The following is a 16,459-nucleotide window of genomic DNA, read 5'->3' as shown; positions in this document are numbered from 1 at the left end:
GCTCGGCACCCCGGCAGACTGGTGGTCTCTGCTTTGGAGCTCTCTGCCCCATAACACCCCACAGCTGCAGGGGCAGCACTGTGGGGCTGTGGAAATCCCGTGGGCTGTGCTCCTTCCCTGTTTTTTCCAGTCCCCAACTAAGGAGACGGCTGCAACATCTGTCCCCCTGCAGCAAAGTCATTTATTAACTGATTAATTAGCCAGATAAAATCCAACTGAAGCAATCATTAGCCTTAGCAAGCCACCTCTCCTGGAGATTGAAAACTGAAATAATTAGCAAAATAGCCTTGTTGCGTGTCAGGGGTTGTTTTTGGCTGATCCCTGCTTCTCACTGGCAGCCCTCACTGCCCCAGCACAGGGAGGGCTGGAGAGGGTGTGTGGGGCTGTGGGATTCCTAACCTGGGGACTTCTCTCAGGCTGCCTGGATTGTCAGCTGGCTGGGAAGGAGCCAGCAGCTGGACAGGATGGGGAGAGACACCGTGGGATCACCCAGCTGCCTGCCAGTTCACAGGGCCTGGGAGAGGCTGGGCTGGGGCTGGAGGCTGTGCCCAGGCAGCTCGTCAGGATGCTCCCATTTGGGGTGCCCCTTGCATTCCAGGGTGGCCCCTTTGCTCTTTAGGATGCTGCCTGGCTTTTGTGGGCTTGTTGGACCCGTTGAGACTGAGAGAGGTCCCTTGGCAGCTGGGCAAGGAGCTGGGGAGCAGTGCAAAGCCTGTTGGAAGGAGTCCCTGTGCTGGCTGCCTGGTGGGGTGCTGGGAAAGAAATCCTTGTGGTCTGCCTACGCCTTGGAGCCGGGCCAAGAGTCCTCCCACGTCGCGTCCCACTGGGCTGTTTTCTCCGGCTGCTGAATCCATAACTTCAGACCCCAGGACATGGCCGGGTGCCAAGGCCGGGGTAATGGAGCCAAACTGCGTCACAAAGGGAGGAAAAGGTCCTGAAGTGCTGGGATGAAAAGGTGACCAGGGTACTCACTGTTCCCTGCTGGCACAGTCGCCTTCCACCACTATCGTGGTTGGGGGGCTGTGGGGGGAGGAGATGCTCTGGTCCCCTCTGCCAGCTGGGAGGGAGAAGAGGGGCACAGTGGGAGGATGTGGCTCTCTCGGAGTGGTGTACCTGGCCAGGCAGTGATGGCACAGAGCTCTGACAAGCCCCTGACACTGCCCATACTCTCTGTGCCTGCTGTCCTTGAGGTGCCACCTTCACCCCATGGCTGCTGGCCTGCCACAAGCTGCTGCCCAGAGGGGCTTGGGAGGCTGGATCCAAGTCCTGCTGCTTTCCCAGTCCACAACAGAGTTCTCAGCCTCTTTGCTGTAATACACTCTAATCTCTCAGCATCGTTCAAAGGAACAAATCTAGTGCCCAACATGACTGTCACCTTCAGAGGACCTGGCAGCATCATGGGGCGTGTCTCAGGACCCTTGTGACTCAGGTGTCCCTTCCAGTGTCCCCCTTCCCTTCACCCCTGCTGATGGCTATTGCCCAGCTCCCACTCTGGCAGGAGGGTGTTGCAACACACCCAGCATGCCAAGTCATCCAGAACCTGTGGGGTTGATGGATAACCTGGTTTCCCCCATTGCCACCCCTGAGCCCTCTCCCAATGCCCTTGCCAGGAGGCTGGAGGGGAGCCAGTAGGAGATGCTGTGTTCTCCACAGGACTGGAACAACCAGCCCATTAATTCCAGGAAAGCTGATAAGGCACTGTGCTGGGCCATGCTCTGCCATGCTGGATGGTGCAGAGCCCCTGGCTGCTGGGATTCATGGAATTGCCCCGTGGCTACAGGCTCCTGAAGGGCTCCAGTGCCCACATGATGCTTTGGTCTTTGGTAACAGGGGATTAATGACTTTTACAGGAACCGGTGCTTTTCCAGGACCTTGGTTTCAGACACAGCAGAAAGATCAATAAGAAGCCCCTTCCCAGAATGGTAACAGGGTACTGTCCTCAAGATGAGGCATCCTTTGGTGGCTCTGGGCTTTCTTGGAGAGTGTGCCAGTGCCTCAGCAGAGGGATGAGTTTTGTTTGTCAGCCCTGTGACTCTGCTGGGAGATGGGCATTTCAGGATGACAGCATGGGCAGCAGTAGCAGGCACAAGGGTCTCCAGACAGTGCTGGCCTCTGTGGAGCACAGACAGGAGCTTGCAGGCAGGCTGGGGCCAGCCCCTTGCTTCAGCTGAGTTGTTTTCCTCTATGCTGAGAAGCATGTTTGTGACAATCCCTGTGGTTCCCACCACATTTTGCACCTCAAACACCATCTGGAGCAACACTCCCCAGCGTCAGCATGTATTCCCTGTTGGTGTTGCTCTCCAAAGTGATACAGCATCGTCAGCATGGGCAGGAACCACTCTCCCACGGCAGGTTTACATCTCTCAAATCCTCCATCAGCCCTGGTGTTGTCATTGCTCAGGTGGTCACTGACGGGTCAGTTACCCCAAGACCTGCAGTGCTGGTTGCAAGACCCCCGTGCACTGTCCCCCCCAGCTTCACATCCACGGTGGCATTTTGGTGGGCGGGTGTTTAGTTCCAGGTGAGCGGTGCTCCCGGTTTATGGTCTGTGCGCGGTTCCCCCTGCCGGGGGTGCTGCGTGGGTTTTACCGGACGGGTTTGCTGAGCCGTGACTTGGCCTCCCCTGGCGTTTCCCCATCCGCAGTGCCCGCTGCTGGGTCCGGGTGTCACTTGACGTGCTGCCTGCCCGACTCCAGCGGGACACTGTGTTCTGCCTAACACCCCTCATAACACTTTGCAGGAGTTGCCTGGGGGCATTTCTGGTTAAGAAGTGTTTAATTGACTACAAAACCATGTAGTGGTGGGAGTTTGCATAATGCTGTTCACAGGGGAGCTGGCAGCAGTTTTCAAGGGGGCGTGCAGGAATTGCTGCTCCAGGAGGAGGAGGGGGGGTGAGACATAGGGGTGAAGTGACTCGGGATCCCTACAACAGGGAAGGGGGTCTTGGTCTGTTCCTTTTCCTGCTCCATCCTCTAGGGATGCTGGTCCAGCCTTGCAGAGAAGCTTCCCTGGACCATTTACTCTCTTCCTGCACTGCTGTGCCCAGACTGAGGTGCAGGTTTCAGACCCCACTGGGGTGTGCTGGGGCTCTGAAGAGGGATCCCCAGTGCTCCTGGGTGCAGCTGAGCACTGTGGAGCTCAACTGACACCCCAGGGCCTCGCCCCAGCTATGCTTTTCCCTGCTTTATAACCTGCCTCTGTCCCAGGGGAGTCAAGTGGAGACCTGTGTCCTGTCCTGCTCTGGGCTGAGAATGGCTTAGCTGGTGATTTTAGTGTCCATGGTGTCCTCACAGGCATGGTGACACCAGCTGGCACTGCCCTGTCACCACCACACACTGCTCTGGAGCAGGTTGTGTGGGATCAGTGGGGTGACTGCCATGCCACTGTTGGCAGTGCCACACACAGCTCTGGGCTCAGCTTCACCTTCTGGTGCTGGCAGCCGAGGGAGCTGCAACAGGCTGAGCCCAGGTCCCTGGGGAGATGTGGGTTCCTGCAGGGTGGGCTCTGGGTACACCCAGCCCATGCCCCAGCTGAACAGGGCATCCAGCCCTTGGGAAGGGGAGGGCTCCACCGGAAGGGAAGGGTGACATGGACATTGGAGGGAAGGGACCGGGGGAGGGAGAGAACGTCGGCAACCTGCCTCCTTCTGCCATCCCTATAAATGGGAGGGAGCAGGAGCAGGAGCACCTGTGGGACTCCAGCTCTGCAGGAGAGGCAGGGAGGGACGGAGGGAGCTGCTCCTTGCTGCTCTCTCCTCCCTTTGAGCTTCCTGGTGCTCTGCCTGTGTGGAGGCCTGAGGCATGGGGACCAGGGGATGGACGCTCTCCACCTTGCTGGGATGCTGCGCATGGATTCTGCACGGTATGTCCTATATTTTTCTGCTAGCCCATGTGCTCCCTGAGCCCTGTCAGGGTGCAGCAGGTACACTGTGAGATGCTTTCCACTCTTGGCTGTACTGGAAACTCCTCTTACGACCAGTCCTTGCAAGGCATTGCAGCCAAAGAGCTGGAAAAGCATTTTACAGGGCAGGCATCACCCCGAGGGGCTGCTTGCAGGCGTGGAGCCGTGGGAGAGGTGAGAGCCCAGCCCGGAAGCCTGCAGGCAGCTGTGTGCCCCTCCAGCAAAGGAGCCAAGGGAAGCCAGCTGGCAGAGCAGGACCCAGGGATGCTCCCATCCCTCCCACATCCCAGGGAAGAGCAAATGCTGGTGTTCTATTCTGGGGCCCCTCTTGCACAAATTTCCCATGAATGGGTGTGTGGGGTAGATGGCATTTCCTGCTCCACATTGAAGAATTAAGATAAAACATTTACCAGGGCGAGTGGACCAAACTAAACTGGGGTGACTTGACTGATGTACTTTGTTTTCCCTGAGATGGGGACAGGAGCTGCTGAGCTCCTGTGGCAGAGGGGGCTGGTACAAAGAGCCTTTTCCAGCCAGGGAAGATGACACTGAAGCAGCCTGCCAGGAAAGGGAATGTGGGTCTAGCAGAGGATGGACCCCTCGAGGAGTGGTCTGGCACAGGAGCTAATATTCATTAATGACCCTGCACAAGCTATCTGGGAGCTAACGAGCTGAGCCGGCGGTGAGGTTGGAGGCACCTCTGCTTCATGGGAGATCTGGTTGCCTGTCAGGGGGAACCTGATGAACTGGCGCACCGGGATTGAGAACAGGCTGGGGCTGTCAGGCTGAGGCAAAGCCCTGCTGGATCTTGCCATCGGGGTGCCCTTCGTCTCCCCTAATTGGAGCTCCCTAAAGCCAAGCGTCAGCAGATCCACCCAGCTCCTCACGGAGCCAACAGGGGCAGCTTGGTCGCCCCAAAGCCTGCGTCCCTGTCCTGAAAATAAGACCGTGTGAAACGTTACCCATGGGTGCCAGCAGGTTCTGGGAGACACGTCTGGGATGTGGGCAGGTGTCTCCACCTTTCTGCAGAGCTCCTAGATGTGGGGTTAAATTTTGGCAGCAGGAGGAGAGAAGTGTAAGAAGGGCTTGGTCCTGGGAGCTTGCAAATATTTCCTCCATGGGTGGGGAAGCCCTGGTGCCTTCACTCAGCTGGAGGCAAGAGGGATGGGGGCAGGAGCAGGCAGGCGCCCAGCTCAGGAGAGTTTTATTGAACCTGCTTTAAGTGCAGCAGATCAGAATCCATCTGCAGTCAGGGAAGCCTTGGCTTTCCTGTCTGACAAAGGGCTTTGTGTGATGTTATTTAAATGCCCCTCAGACACCCAAAAGGTGAAAAAACACAGAACTCCCCTCAGGCTCTGCAGAAGCGACTGTGCTCAGAGCTGTCCTGCTTGCACCAGTGTCTCCCTCTGACCTGCCATGAGATGTGTCTGGCCTCAGCTGCCAGCTACTGATGCTGAGCATGCAAGAGGTGTTGTACAGTGCTGTAGGCAAGGCAGCCCAGAATGCACTCCTTGGCTTTTAAATCAGGGCCTTGTGAGGCTGTGGGATTAGATAGAAGGGGTTTAAGAAATGGTGGGAGCTTCATGATTCTCACAGAGAGGTGTCTGAGCCTGGCAGGCTGCCAGCTCCCACTGTAACACTAACTTTGTGCTTCTCTGCAGGGCTTGGGGCTGTTACTGCTGTCCCCATCACCAAAGATGGGTCCTTTACTGTGGGGACAGCTTTCCCCATGACAACAGAGGACGAGTGGCCCCATACTACAGAGATGAGCACTACAGCAGCTGATGCTGAGACCTCCCCTCCCTGGACTGAGATGGACCCAGGGATGGTGACGAGCGAACACGGCCCTTCAGTGCCAGCTTTGGGGAACGAGACCAAGGCTCTGAACACGACTCAGAGTACTGAGGGAAATTCAGCTGCTCCCAATACGGCCACGACTGCTGCTGCCATCACCACACAGCACCCCGCTGTCACCCCAGAAGCAGTGCAAGATGAACCAGAGGTCCCTCCTGATGTCCCTCTAGGGACCACCCCTGTCCTTGAGGATGTGAAGGAGGACATCAGTACAGACCTCAGTACTGGCACTGCATCCCTCCACACCACCCCTCCACTGGCAGTCACCTGGGTGCCACAGCCAACTGCTGGAGTCACTGTGCCACTGAGCCAAGGGCTGACCACAGCCAAGGGAGCAGTTGAGGAAGGTGTGATCGTGCCTGAAGATATTCAAAGTGAAGCCGGTGCCAACTCCTCAGGCGCCAGTCCTGATGCTGGGGAGCTGCTTCCAACCCAGCAGGATGGAGCAGTGGGCGGGGTTGAGGGCATTAACCCAGAGCCAGCAGGAGAAATGGCCCCAGCTGGTGAGGAAAGTCCCTTGGCTTCAGAATCTGGAGATCCAGGATATGCAATAAATGGTGAACTCAGCACAGCCAACTCATCCCACCTACCTCCAGAGAGCCCAGTGATGTCAGGAGCAGTGGAAAACCCTGGGAAGTCCTCCCTCCTCCCTGGCCAGGCAGTGAGCCTGGACACTTCGCTGACACCATCCAATGGTGGGGATGGGGATGGGCAGGGAGTTCCCGGGATCTCATCAGACGCTTCTGGTTCAGCCTTGCCGTCTGCAGCCAGCAGGGCACGAGTGGCGCCTGAGGAAACAGAGGACACTGCCACCTCACTGCCAGCACCAGGGGCTCCCACTGAGGCACAAAGTGACCCGAATCTCCCAGTCTTGGCCACTGCACTGCCCGCAGAGGATGTGGGAGCTGTGGATCTGGCCAGTCCATCCCTCCAGCCTGCCCCATGGCCGACCCGCACTGGAGAAAAGCCACTGCTGCTTCCTGATGCTCTGACATCCCCCACAGACACCCCTGGTGCTCCTGGGGTTGCTTACTCAGCCCCAGAGGCTGGAGCCAGAACCCTGCCTGAAGCTGAAGGTGCAGCACAGACACCAGCAAGTCCTGACCTCGCTCCTGGCCCAGAAGCAGCCGTGTCTCCATCTCCTGGGGAGTCGGAGCCATCTGGAGCTCCCCAGGAAGCCGATGGACTTGGCACTGGCTTGAGTTCAGGTTCAGATGCCCCCAGCCCAGCACCTTTTGTACCCAATGGGCTGGCATGGCCCACTGCTGGGATCCAAGGCCAGGGAGCTGAGGAGACAGGGGACATGGCACAGGCAGAAGGTTCAGGGGATGCCAGTCCCTATGAAGGTACTCAGAGTGACATGAGTCCTCCAGCCCTTCAGCCCTCAGGATCTCCTGCTGATAATGGAGAGCTGCTGACTGGAGGAACAGAAGACTTGGCAAATGTTGAACTTTCCCCTCCATCAGCACTTGGGGATGGAACAGGAACAGGAACAGCAGCCCCAGCACTGGGACAAGTGTCCTCACCTAGTTCTGCACCTCTCAGCAATGCTGGAATGGAGTCTGATCTCTCGGGGCCTGAAGGACCAGGGGACCTGCCCAGTGAATCTGCCAGTGCTCCTGGGGCTGTTTCCCGAGCCCTGGGGTCTGTCGCTGGCCCCGTGCCTGAGGCAGAGACACCAGTGAGCCCTGACCTCAGTGCTGCCCAGGGAGCACCAGGGTCCCCATCCTTTGGTGGGTCACAGCCATGGGGAACAGCAGCTGGTGCTCCTGTGGGAGCAGGACTCCCTGGGGCCGAAGGGCCAGACACCGACTCGACTTTGGCATGGGATACCCCCAGCTCAGCAGTTCATGAACCAGTAGGACCCCCCTCACCTGGCCTTGGGGACCAGCTTGGCACAAATGTGGGGCTGCCAGCAGCAGAAGGGCAAGGAGCCAGCACAGCAGAGCCAGCACTGGAAGGAGCAGGCAGTGGGATTGAGTCTGAGCCATCCCTGAGCTCCAGTGCACAGAGTGGAACAGCAGCTGGGATGGATCAACTGCCCAGTGCTGGTTCCCCATCTGGTATTACCTCCCCCAGTGATGTGGCAGCAGGACCTTCTGTGTCAAGGGGTGATGAAGCAGAACCCATCTCATCTGCAGCTCCTGGCTCTGACAGTCTGTCCCTGGCCTCTCCAGAAGGTGAAACTGGCCCAGGACTTGGGCTGGTGCAGGGGGCTGAGAGTGCAGGGGATGTGGTTCAGGCAGAAAAACCAGAGAGTGAAAATCCCAACATGGAGACAAGTCCTTCAGCTGTCAGCCCACAGCAGGACCTCACTAACACTGCAGAGCTGCCAGCAGAAGAAACAGGGGATGTTGTGCATGCTGAACTTTCCCCTCCATCAGCACTTGGGGATGGAACAGGAACAGGAACAGGAGGAGCCCCAGCACTGGGACAAGTGTCCTCACCTGGTCCTGCACCTCTCAGCAATGCTGGAATGGAGTCTGATCTCTCGGGGCCTGAAGGACCAGGGGACCTGCCCAGTGAATCTGCCAGTGCTCCTGGGGCTGTTTCCCGAGCCCTGGGGTCTGTCGCTGGCCCCATGCCTGAGGCAGAGACACCAGTGAGCCCTGACCTCAGTGCTGTCCAGGGAGAACCAGGGTCCCCATCCTTTGGTGGGTCACAGCCATGGGGAACAGCAGCTGGTGCTCCTGTGGGAGCAGGACTCCCTGGGGCCGAAGGGCCAGACACCGACTCGACTTTGGCATGGGATACCCCCAGCTCAGCAGTTCATGAACCAGTAGGACCCCCCTCACCTGGCCTTGGGGACCAGCTTGGCACAAATGTGGGGCTGCCAGCAGCAGAAGGGCAAGGAGCCAGCACAGCAGAGCCAGCACTGGAAGGAGCAGGCAGTGGGATTGAGTCTGAGCCATCCCTGAGCTCCAGTGCACAGAGTGGAACAGCAGCTGGGATGGATCAACTGCCCAGTGCTGGTTCCCCATCTGGTATTACCTCCCCCAGTGATGTGGCAGCAGGACCTTCTGTGTCAAGGGGTGATGAAGCAGAACCCATCTCATCTGCAGCTCCTGGCTCTGACAGTCTGTCCCTGGCCTCTCCAGAAGGTGAAACTGGCCCAGGACTTGGGCTGGTGCAGGGGGCTGAGAGTGCAGGGGATCTGGTTCAGGCAGTAAACCCAAAGAGTGAAAGTTCCAACATGGAGACAAGTCCTTCAGCTGTCAGCCCTCAGCAGGGTGAACTGCCTGGTGCAGGTTCCTCATCTGGTTCAGCCTCTCCCAGAGGTGATGTCGCAGCATCCTCAGTTTCAGATCCATCCAGCCTGGGTGCACTTGAAGACACAGACGGTGCTGCTGAAGGTCTCCAGCCTGCCCTGGGTGCTGGCACTGGGGTTCTTCCTGCTGCAGGAGCAGGGGCAAGTGAAGGGCCTGGTGATGTAGGGTCCACAGGGCAGTCCCAGGCTCCTCCTGGAATGGGACCAGCTGGTTCAGAAAGCCTTGATGGAGAAATGGGAGGTGTGTTGCAGTCTGCATCTTCTTTCTCGTCTACAGAGGGGTCTTCATCACCAGGGAGGACGGGCGAGGCTGCTGATGAAAAAGGCCTTCCTGGAGCTGCTGCAGCTGTTGCCGGCTTGAACACAGGCTTGGAGGCTGCTGGCCCTCAAGAAGCCTCTGTGTCTGCCCCTGGCACCCAAAGTGGTGCCAATACCAAACTTTCCAATGGAAAACCGAGCAAAGTCAGTGTGGTGGAAGTGCCTGGAGGAGCCTTGGTGAATGGGGGACCTTCCCCTGGTGCCAGCCTGGTCCCAGTGGCTCCAGACAACAGCGGTGTTTCCAATGACATGACAGCCTCGGTGGCTGGCTCTCTGCTTCTCCCTGGACAGGGGCTGAGCTCGGGGCTGGCACCCAGTGGGGACCCCAACTCTGCACCAAGCACCCAGAGTGGGAGCAGCCCCCTACTGCCAGGCTCACCAGGGGGGCTGCCAGAAGAAGCTGGAGGTGCTCAGTCATGGTCTCTTGAAGATGAGGTGGCCTCAGGCATGCCAGCACCTTTGGGAGAAGCGTCTCCTCAGGCTCCCAAATCCCCCAACGCTGCCCCGGTACTGCCTTCTGCTCCAGAGAGAGGAAATTCTGCAGAGGGGGTGTCTGCCAGCCCTGGGCTTTCAGCACGTGAGTCGGTAGTTGGGTTCTCTGCAGGGGGAAGGGGACAGCTGGGGGCTGCTGTGCCAGGGGGACCTGCCTTGCTCCTGCCTCCCCAGCAGCCGGGAAGCCCCGGAGCCCCCTCTGGGGATGCCGACAGCCCTGCTCCTGGAGAAGGGAGTGCTGTGCTCCACGGAACCATGGCAGGGCAGGGGGATGTAACCCGTCTCCCTCCCGGGGCACATGTGGAGACTCCCTCCCCACCTGGGGGGAGCCCAGGGTTCCCCGGCCTTCCTCCCTCTGGGATCACTGCTGGCAGTCCCGGAGCAAAAACCCTGGGGCCAGGACCGGCCGGTGGCTCATCATCTGCTGCCCTGCAGCCACCCCTGGGCAGGGAGCTGACCGCCAGCCTGCCAAACACAGCCCCTGCCACCTCTGGGTCAAGCTTTTCTGGAGCCTTCCCAGGCCCGGGGGGATCTCAGGGCGGGTCTCCAGGCACAGCACGCCCAGCCACCTCCTGCAGCCCGGCCCTCGCCCGCCCAGCCCCACCAGCCCCCCTGCCCAGAGGCAGCGAGGTGCCTCCCGGGCCAGGGACAGGGGCTGTCACCTCCCGTGCATCGTCCTCCGTGGTTCCAGCTCCACCACGAGTGCCAGCAGCTGCCCCAGCCCTGCTGCCCAGTCCTGCAGGTACGTGATGCTCGCAAAGCAGCCTGGGTGGGACTAACACATCCAGTTTTCTGATGGACCATCCTCAGGGACCTTCAGTGCCCAGAAAAAAGGGGATCTATTTGGAGGCAGGATCCTGGGAGAGATGTGGCAAGAGGAACCCCTGCACATGAGCTTGCAGTGTTGGCAGGCTGAGCCTGCTTTCAATACAGTTCCATCAGCTGGAAAACCCATCCCCTCCAAATGTTTTTTTTACAGACATAAATAGGGAGCTGGAGGCTGTAGAAGTCTCTAGAAAGAGCTGTGGGTGTTTAATTCTGTGCTGTCCCCTGCCACAGTCCTTGTACAATGTTCTTCCCCTCCTAATGGCTGTCATTCAGTGTCCCAACAGGGCTCTTTGAAGCAGGGGACAGTGACCACAAAGGCCATCATAGCAGGTTTAGGGTAGCTGTGTTTGTGTAAGGCAGTGAAAGGAGGGGAAACAAGCTTCTGCAAGGGAGGGTGACATGCAGAGTGTCCCTGGAGGCTTTAAGCAGTGTTCCCCCATCCTTCTGCTGCCCAGGTTCTGTCCCAGTAGAAGCAGGATAATTTCAGCCCTTTTAAATTTTTGATACAGACCAAAAGCTTTGCTGTACATGTGGTTTGGTTTTATTGTTTGTTTGTTTGTTTTTGTTTTCTTTTCCAGTTCCAGCTGTGCCCCTCTATGGGTATGGAGCAAGGGAAAATGATCAGGAGTACGTGGAAAGAAGAGTAGATTTTAATTCTCCACTTTTCAAGCCCGAGACTGGATTTCCATTTGGGAAAACCCTGCACAGCTCTCTCTACGTGAGTCCACTTGGGTTTGACTCATTGGGCAATTGGCTATCACCTAAAACCCTGGGAGAGGCCCCAGGGACCGGATGCCTGGGACGGGACTCATGTGGGGCCAAAGCTGTTGGGTTGCTGCTGTGGTCTCTTTGCAGCAGGAGGTGACTTTGTGGCCATTTCAGCAGTGTCAGGTGGTGGCTTTCCTTGGGCATTGCTCAAAATGGACTTGGAAATGGGAGGGCTGCCACCCCCATGCCAGGGAGTGCTGCTGGTCCTGACCTCACCTGACGGAGGGATCCCTCTGCTCAGTTCACAGACAATGGACAGATCATTTTCCCAGCCTCAGACAACAACATCCTCACGTACCCCAACCCTCCTCCCAGTGGCTTCAATGGCCATGAAGAGGTCCCCATGATCGCTGTATTTTGGGACAACGCTGACTTCTCCAGAGGTGTTGGTACCACCTTTTACCAGGTGAGTGAAGCCACCTGGCAGCATGATTGCACGAAACACCTTTTGATTGTAAACTCATCATCTATTCTGTGGATGCCTCTTGAGATGTGTAATTCATGGAGCCCGTTAATGGTTTTTCTCTTTTCTGAGCCAAATCTAAGAGCTGTTGGTGCTATGTCACCTCTTGAGCCATCCAAATCCCATCCAGCACTTTGGCTACAGGGGTCTGTGTGTGACCCCAGCCTAGGCCTGTTTTGTCCCCCTGGGAGCTGACACTGGTGTTCCCAACCCCCAGGAGTTCTCCACCCTCAACACGGCCAAGCCGCCGTTTGTCCGTGACGTGGAAGCAAAGGTCCGGCGGTACCTGAGGTCCTCCTACTCTGCAGTCTGGACCCTGAAAATCACCTGGGAGAAGGCACCTGTCCACACAGCACGGACTGACACCCGGAAGGTAAGGGGCTGATGGAACACAGGCACCGCTGAATTGTCAAAAAAAAAACCAAGACCCGCAGGCAATGACCTTCTCTGTGCCTGAATATAAGAACCAGTTTTGTGACAAAGGCCAGTCCTGAAGAATTTTACCGAAAAGGACTGGGCTGTCACAAGTTTTGGTGGTTTTTTGAGGGACACCTTTAGTTGAACTTTCCCCATTCCATAAAACCTTTCTCTTTAAGGTGGTGGGAGTTTATTGCACACCAGAAATGCTGTTTCTCAGAGGCATAAAATTGGGTGAATTTGAAGCTTGTCATGGAACAGTTTCAAAGTAAAACCATCACATTTTCCATGTGAAATGTGAACCAGGCCTAGCAGTGCTTGCCTTGTTTCCCTCCAGACCTCAGTCTGGCCATTCCCCAGCAAGCACTGCCCCACACCCTGAATTTTAAACTCCACATTTTCACTTGCTTTCTTACTTTGCAACACTTCTCCCCAGACTATCACGTACCAGGCTGTCCTGACCACTGATGGCTTCAGGTCCTACATCCTGATGCTGTACCAGGACGGAGGCATGCAGTGGGATTACACCAGGCTCACTTCCACCAATGTGCTCATCGGCTACACCAGGTGCAGCAGCTCAGCACCCCATCCCTGCCTCCTCTCAGCACTGGGCTGCATCCCACCCACAGCTCCCACTGGTTGAATCCTTCCCCCATATCCCAGGGAGTGCCCTACAAAGATGAGGACAGCCCAGATATGGTCTGCATGCCCATATATTCTAACATATAGGGGCCTCACAAACAGATTTGCCCCATTAGGGACTGGATCATGCTGCAGCATGCTGTCTTACTGGGCTGTGCTTGTTGTAAGATCCACAAATCCCTCTGGAGTCCTGGGCCCCCAGCATCCTGGCGGTTTGGGTGGAAGGAGTGGGAAATAGGGGATGTTTGCTGAACTTTGCACCAGCCGAGGGAAGGGATTTCCGTGCTTGGCCGGAGCAGTTGCTTCCTGCCTGCTCGCATTACGTCTCTCCCTGTACATGCTGTCTCCAGGGCTTTCTCATTAGCTGCTTGCTGCAGCTGGGTAAGAAAAAGGTGGCCCGGATGGGAAGCGCGGGCAGCACAGGCGTGTGTGTGTGTGCCTGTGTGTGTGACCACTCATGGGTTTCTCCTCCAAATCGCCTGGCAAAATGCTGGAAACCATGGAAGCTGCTCGTGGGGGTCTCCAGATGCCTGTGGGCTCAGGCCCTGATGCAGCAGGAGTGTTTGCAGCACCCAAAAAGGACTGTACCCCATACAGAGGAGGAAGCAGGCTGGGGCAGCTCATGCCTTTGCTCTCCTGTCCCAGGAGCTGTCATGTGGGTGCTGCAGTTCCGCTGCACAGGGTCAGGATGGCTGAAGGGCAAGCTGGGACTGGGGCTGGGATAATCCCATCCAGGAAGAGCAACCCCTGATTTTTCCTCTTTTCTCTTCACTCAGTGGGGATGGCTTTTACTACAATGATGACCTGACTAAGAGACCTCCAGCTGCTAAATATCGCCCTGACCAGTTTGGGGGCTACAACACAGGTAGTGCCACACTGCTGGGGTGGGTTCACAAGGAGGGGAATATTCCCCGGGAATAAAATCCAGCCTCCAGTGGCAAGGCTCTCACTGAGTTCTCAAGGCCAGGCTTTCCCCCTGAAGCACATTTCCCCTGGGTACCCACTATGCCCTAGGGCTGAAACATTCCTGCTGTGCTCATGGTCACTTTTTGTGCCAATGACTCTGTCCCAAGGCTTTCTTCTTTGACAAGAGCCTCTCCCCCTGTTTCCCTTCTGTTGATTGACTGTTCCACATAGAGTGGAGGTCAACGTGGGCTTAGTTTCCAGCATCAGCACCACATGACTCTCACCTTGAGACAGAACAGCCTCTGTGGTCCCCTTGGCCAAAGGTGACAGCTCGTGGTTTCTCTCCCTGCTCAGACCTCCGTGGGTTGTGGATTTACAAGCTGGAGAGCCGCGTGGGCATCAACTACCGGCTGAAGTGCCTGGCGTGGACGGGGCAGCAGCAGGAGCCCCGGGCATGGAGCCAGGGCCTGCCCACCTGCCCCTGCTCCTTGCAGCAAGGGCAGCAGGACCCACGCTTCAAGAGCAGCCGTGGAGGCAAGTGGACATGCTGCTACCTCACCCTCCCCATCCCCAGCTGTCCTTCCCCACCTTTTCTGCAAGGGTGGCTGGGGTCCCACCTGGCAGGGTGGGCAGGTGACCCTAAGGAAAAGGAGAAGGGGGACTGGCCTACTCTTCAGAGACAGAAAAAGTGAGGAGGATTGAGAGCTGACCTCTTCTTGTCTTAGTAGACTGACCAGAGTTGGTCTGACCTGCATGGGGATGCTGGGGACCAGGGTCTCCCCCTGACTCAGATGGTCTCCGTCAGTTCCTCCAAATCCCTGTAGCACCATGGGTGATGTGGTGGCAGTGCTGGATAACGAGGAGCCAGCTCTGGCCCAGTCCTTGCCCTGAGGCAGGTGTGCTGGCTGGGCAGAGCTGTCTGAGGCTCACAGGTGCCCATTTCAGGCAGGTGGGGTGCCCGTGTCTCCATGCTGCACTCGGCCTCCCCCAACCAGCACGGCGCCGGCGTGCGCTGCCTGTACGACAGCCAGAGCCAGCTCATCGAGGGGCGGCAGGAGAGGTACTGGAGGAGCTTCAGGCAGGCGTTGCCCTACCGTGGTAAGCAGAGCCAGCCTTGGCATCCCCTGCCTGAGGCTGGCATTGTTTAGCCTGTAAATAATTTTAATCTCTGTGCCAGCCTGTTTCCTGCCATGCTGTTTCCCTTGGAGGGAGTGTGGAGCTGCCAAAAGCCGAGGAAAGCCTCGCCTAGAACCGGCCCATCTCCCTCCCCTTCCCTTCAGCCCCTCACTCTCCTTTTTGCCCCAGACCAGGAGCTGAAGCTGTATGACTGGTGCTGTAATCGGGCGGGCAGTGCCCACCTCTGCGCCCGCTACAGTGAGAAGAGGCCGAAGATTGGCTGTGATGGATACCAGTCACCCAGCACGGGTGGGTCTTCAGCTCATGTGCACTGGGGTGATGCTGTCTTGGTGCCCAGGGCTGGGAGGGGAGTGGGAATGTCCCAGCCTCCCTTTGGTTAAGGCAGCAAGAGCCTGAGCACATGAGGGAAGGGTTTTGGGGTGCTCATGTGCAGGTTGTGCCATGCTCTGGACTGTGTGGGGTTGTGGGCGCATCTCCCTCAGCACATAAGCACCAGCATAGTCTGGAGGTAATGGCACTGGGAGGTGAGGACCACAGCAAACGTGGTTATGGTGTAAGCTGATGTGGGGCTTTCTTGCAACCCTCAACAGATTCCTCGGAGGAGGCAGAGAATGACTCAGATGAGCAGATAGGTGAGCAGGGTTGTGGGGTCTCCTTTCCTTCTCTCCCTGTGTCCCTGCAAGAAAATGCCCTGGGGCTCCCAGCTTGCCCCTCAGGGAGAAGGTGGCTGAGCAAATCTCATTTCTTCTTTGCAGACGGAGAGGACAAGTAACTGGGAGGTTTCACACCTGCAGCAAGTTCTGGGCCATGGCTGATCCTCAAGCCCTTTGATCTGCTCTTCCCCCGTGTCCCCCCACAGAACCCATCACCCCTCTCCACCATGCAGGGCAGCTCGCTTGGCCAGTGCCTGCAATTGCCTGCCCTGGCACAAGTTCACATTTCTAACCCAGACTTGTCCCAAGGATTCAGTTGCTTTAGTTGTCCTTTCCCAGATGCAGCTGGGGGGCAGAACTGGTGGGGAGGTGGGCAGGTACCCCCCACTGCACACACCACCCTTGTCCTTCCTACATCCCACTGTGCTTCCATGCTGCAGGGTGAGGCTGGATCCCTGGGAAAGGGTTAAACACCACACATGGGTTGACTGTGACGAAGCCCTTAAATACCAGGGTGCACCAGGCTTGTCCTGTGAGCCTGTCCTGTCTTGTCCCCTACTTCTGCTTCCCAGCAATCCCTCCCTGAGTGGTCCCTAGGCCCTGTGCTCAGGAAAAGGGACAACTCTCCAGATCAAGCCAGAATCAGATCAATACATCTGCTGGGTGTGTGAGGGCAAAATGCAACCTCATGATCAGAAATGTTGGCAGAAAACTAATTTTTGTGTGTAAGAGAGCATCTTCCTTTCTTAAAAAAAAATTAAATCATTGTCAAATCTTGTTTGTTCAATAAGACCTTGGAAGGGTTTGAGCATC

At 57.2% G+C, this 16,459-nt stretch overlaps 1 protein-coding gene across 3 annotated transcripts; it reads left to right on the top strand.

Annotated features, from left to right (window-relative positions):
• The first annotated feature begins 2 nt into the window (after positions 1–2).
• On the top strand, positions 3–16,419 carry LOC132331762 (mucin-4-like). 3 transcript variants are annotated; one of them, XM_059855541.1, is made up of 12 exons: positions 3–955; positions 5,562–9,917; positions 11,239–11,378; positions 11,670–11,834; positions 12,109–12,264; positions 12,745–12,875; positions 13,727–13,815; positions 14,211–14,394; positions 14,806–14,954; positions 15,162–15,281; positions 15,584–15,625; positions 15,749–16,419. In XM_059855541.1, the coding sequence occupies exons 2-12, from the start codon at positions 5,630–5,632 to the stop codon at positions 15,763–15,765; spliced, it is 5,481 nt and encodes a 1,826-aa protein (XP_059711524.1). In that variant the 5' UTR covers positions 3–955; positions 5,562–5,629; the 3' UTR covers positions 15,766–16,419. The 3 variants fall into 3 exon arrangements, with proteins under 3 accessions (XP_059711524.1, XP_059711523.1, XP_059711525.1); XM_059855540.1 differs by lacking the exon at positions 3–955 and adding an exon at positions 3,691–3,861; XM_059855542.1 differs by lacking the exons at positions 3–955; positions 5,562–9,917 and adding an exon at positions 9,939–10,574.
• Positions 16,420–16,459: the final 40 nt, after the last annotated feature.

The sequence above is a fragment of the Haemorhous mexicanus genome, chromosome 10 (genome assembly GCF_027477595.1).
Source record: "Haemorhous mexicanus isolate bHaeMex1 chromosome 10, bHaeMex1.pri, whole genome shotgun sequence".
In the NCBI taxonomy this organism is placed as follows: Eukaryota; Metazoa; Chordata; class Aves; order Passeriformes; family Fringillidae; genus Haemorhous; species Haemorhous mexicanus.
The sequence above is the reverse complement of the archived record's forward strand: the minus strand, read 5'-3'. Positions and strand labels throughout refer to the sequence as shown.